The sequence below is a fragment of the Acyrthosiphon pisum genome, chromosome A1 (genome assembly GCF_005508785.2).
Source record: "Acyrthosiphon pisum isolate AL4f chromosome A1, pea_aphid_22Mar2018_4r6ur, whole genome shotgun sequence".
Taxonomy (NCBI): domain Eukaryota; kingdom Metazoa; phylum Arthropoda; class Insecta; order Hemiptera; family Aphididae; genus Acyrthosiphon; species Acyrthosiphon pisum.
Window position 1 is genome coordinate 125,572,746 of NC_042494.1, and position 4,165 is coordinate 125,576,910.

At 26.3% G+C, this 4,165-nt stretch overlaps 1 protein-coding gene across 2 annotated transcripts in view; it reads right to left on the minus strand.

Moving 5' to 3' along the window:
- LOC100166534 (LDLR chaperone boca) overlaps positions 1 to 4,165 on the minus strand; it is a 5,991-nt gene continuing 1,826 nt past the window's right edge. The window contains exons 1-3 of one of the 2 annotated variants that reach the window (XM_016800988.2): positions 2,941 to 3,055; positions 2,693 to 2,837; positions 1 to 1,883 (exon numbers count right to left, since the gene is read on the minus strand). In XM_016800988.2, the coding sequence (XP_016656477.1) occupies positions 638 to 1,798 (1,161 nt within the window). In that variant the 5' untranslated portion in view covers positions 1,799 to 1,883; positions 2,693 to 2,837; positions 2,941 to 3,055 and the 3' untranslated portion in view covers positions 1 to 637. Of the gene's footprint in view, positions 1,884 to 2,692; positions 2,838 to 2,940; positions 3,056 to 4,165 lie in introns of those variants that run through there. The other variant, XM_001952143.5, reaches the window with a different exon arrangement.

Genomic DNA, 4,165 nt, shown 5'->3' on the forward strand with positions numbered 1-4,165 from the left:
TTATTATTGAACAAATTTTATTCTTAAGAAACCGTAATACTAAACATAATATATTAAACTTTAGAATCGCAGTCCTTCACTTGCACTTATAAGAAGGTATAATTATTTTATAATAAATATGTACAAAAAAAGATATGTAAAAATCTAAAAAAGGTTTATTTTTAATTAATTATGTAAAAAATATTCAGCAGCTTATACTTATATTTTGCTTTTATAGTTTTACATTACAATATATGTTATAAAAGCAATGATATTAACTATTTACAGGTAATTGCTGAATACATTAATTTTGGATTATCTTAGTTGACATTACATATTTTAACCGGTTTCAATAATATCAAATACCAATAAATAATATTTTATCATATTAAATTATATTAATTATAATCTAATTACATACCAAATTATATTATTAATAGCTATTATTTAAAAATTATTAACTTAAATTAACAGTATAAACTTACAACATTTTTCATGGAATAAAAGGTTTCACAAGATACATTCAAAATATTATGTTTATTTTTCAACAAAATGCATAGAAAAATAGATTTATTACAATTAATCATATACTTATTTTATATTTAATAAGTTTGATACAAAATATAAGATCATTACAAAATGACGAACACTTTTTTTTTTACGATAGTTTGGTTTTTTTATCATAAAATTTAGCCAACATTGCAGCAGAAATAGCAGCTAAAGCTGCAAAAACATATGCCCCACTAGAACCATATACATCCATGGCCAATCCAGCTACAACAGGTGTAATAGATCGGGCTACTGAGATAGAGCTAGTCATAGCACCTTCTAGAGTTCCTCTATTTTCACCCATACAGGTTTCTGATAGAATTTGATTTAAAAATACTTCTATCAGAGTACCAGCTGCAATGATAGGAACCATGCACACAATGTAAAACGTTATATTAGGAGCAAATGACAAACAAACATATCCAACAAACAGTAATATAAAACTAAAGAAACATTTTTTGAACGAACTATATTTACGAAAGAATGGCTCCGATCTGGCAACTGCAAATCCAGTTGCAACGCCAATTGAACTATTAACTGACAAAGTGTAACCAACTTGGGATGGTGTGAGCTTATAAGTTTCTACGAGTACAAAACCAAATGTCACCATCATTGTTGATAGCGTTGCCGTATACATCATTCTCATGAACAATAATGGCCAATATTCTATCCAATTGACTTCTTTTAAATGGTGGAACATATTTTTTTTTAGACCAGTTGTTTTAATTATCTTGGTTGGTACACTTAATGCAATAATAATGACATTTATGGCACAGAGTAAGCTGGTTGAGCAAGCTAAGTAGTAAAAACCATTCTCGTGTTCAGATAAATAACCACCATAAATCGGTGCTATCATAAATGATAATGAAATGAAACTGTTCAATTTTCCATGAGTGCTCAATTGTTGAGTTTTAGGTACATTATCACCAATTAATGATTTTCCTAACATTTGGGTGTGTTTGAAACAACCTAACATCAATCGAATGGCAGCAATCGACAGATAACTATCACAGTGCCCCATGGCAAAAAAAGCAAAAACACTAAAGATCATTGAAAGCAAAAGCAACGGTTTGCGACCATATTGATCACTCAGTGTTCCAACAATGGGGCCTGTGATTAGTTGAAAACTTGAGAAGAGAGACTCTAGAAGGGTTATCTGTAAATGAGTAGCTCCAAATTTTAAGAGACGACGATTAAATGAAGGCATGATTGTGGCTAGACTGGCTATGTCTAAAAAGCCAATAATGTATATATAAATAAAGTTTGCCATTTTTAGAATAACTGTTTATAAATAAATAAGCTTAACTAATGGAAAATAACAATTATAATTCAACTTTTTCAACGTTTCCTTCAACCTGAAAAAGAAATAGTTATCATTAAAATCGTTTTTATTATCTAATGATATCAATTAATACTAATATTTTTAGTTAAGAGCAAGGTACAAAAGCAACACCAACTATTTGACATTTGTATTAGATAATATTATTATTAAATCCTCCAGTCTTCTCTACCTAATGTGTTTTATAACTACTTATCTAAGGGGATTTGATACCGTGATTTTCTGTTTTTGTCTAACACACGGGACATAGGATTTTAGACTGGTTCTTTGCCAAACACACCAATTGATCTAATGAAGCGATAAGAATTCCAAAAACAGATTTGAATTTGTCGTCAAGTCTACTTGAAATCGACTCTACCACGTTTTTGATTTTTTAATTTTAACTTTCTCCAAAAATTAAAATACAACAATTTTTAAATACTCTTTTTTAATATGATGTTTTTAGGAATTTGGGGGTTTATCGATTTAAAATAGACTTGACGACAAATTCAAATCTGTTTTCAGAAATTTTATCGCTTCAATAGATCAATTTGAATGTTTCGCAAAAAACACATTTAAAATATGATGTCGCGCGTGTGTTAGACAAAAACAGAAAATCACAGTATGGTATCCCCTTTATTCAAAAATAAAAATATTTATAAATACAATTTTGAATTGAAACTAGTTGGATACAAGCTACAATTCATAAAATAGTAATATTTAAATATTTAGTAAAATTTGAAACTATCAGCAAAATAATATTTAAAATAGGCTACCATTTTAATGTCAAAGATAGTGAAAATTGTAATCAATAAAAATAAATTTTTAAAAATAGTAAATGCTTACAAATGGAGAAGCTGGACCTTTGTATACTTGATTTTCAATTGTTACATCAACACAGTCTTCTTGTTGTATCAGGAAATCCTTTGCATCCCAAGCTTGTGAGCCATCTTTATACATGAATATAGCTCGATTATCATCAACCATAAATCTATAACACAAATTAAGTTAACACTTAAAATTGATTTTACACATTCACATTAGTTTAATTAATTCCACGGTAATAAAAAAAATATCTAATCATACACACTTACACTCAATGGTGTACTAAATGAATTACAAATGATGAATTTTGCACAAGTAACACTATCCTACAGACTACTATTTTATTATTCATTCCAATATAAACTCTGACAAAGTTCATCTATGATAACATTAAAGATAAGATGCACAATGATTCTTTTACTATATAGCTGTCTAGATAGTTTTCTGGATTTTATTTACATATCAATAAAGAATATTTAAATTCTTACATAAAGCAAACCTGTATACCTATACAAATGGTATTTTTTAAACACAAATATAAAATCATTACTTTTAAATTATCTAAAATATTACAACTAGTATACCTAACACATGTGAACATTTATGAAATTTATTTTTGTATATTAAATAGTATTTTAAATTATTAAAGCAATATCAGAGTTTTAACGAATATTATAATATCGAGTATAATATTAATTTTTAAATGATTGATTGAAATATTTTTACAGTGCAAATTGTTAATAAGTTTGGCTAGGATTTCTAAGAATTTACATATTTTTACTGGTTGATTGTACATTTGTACTGTATGCTAAGTAAGCATAATATATATTGCGTGAAAGAGTTTAAAAGAATAAATTATTTTTGAGCAAATCTATTTCATATTTCAAAATTGTACTGTATTTAGAGGATATTTTAAAATGGTATGGACATGTTTAGTTTTATAATGATATATTGCATTATTTTGTAACTTAAATACAATTAAAAAAAATAAAGATTTTAATAAAGTTAGTCATAGAAGTAGGTAGAAGAAAAAAAGATAAATTCTAAGTCACCTACCTACACAATAATTATATCACTGTAATTTTTTTTTTGGAAATTATAATTATACAATAATTAATATGTAAATAAACATTGTTGTGACTTGTGTTTTTAATTGATTTAATACTATAATTATATTTTTACCGAATATTTGGCTATTCTTGGTATAAATTCATATTTTCCAGAGCTTATTTTGTGATTTTTTTTATTTCTAATCTAAGCTCTACATTAATTATAATATGTTATAGCTCACTTCGTAAGGATATCATTACAAAATGAGTAATATCACAAATCTAAATATATAAAAATAATTAAGTGAATGGTCTTCTTATAAGTATTATCAAAACATTTTTCTCAACATTTTTTTTGTTGGCGTATACTTGATAGTGTAGATATTGAGACACAAATTATGCTACTAATATCAATATCAGTTTAAATAAATTATTTTAAGAGGAT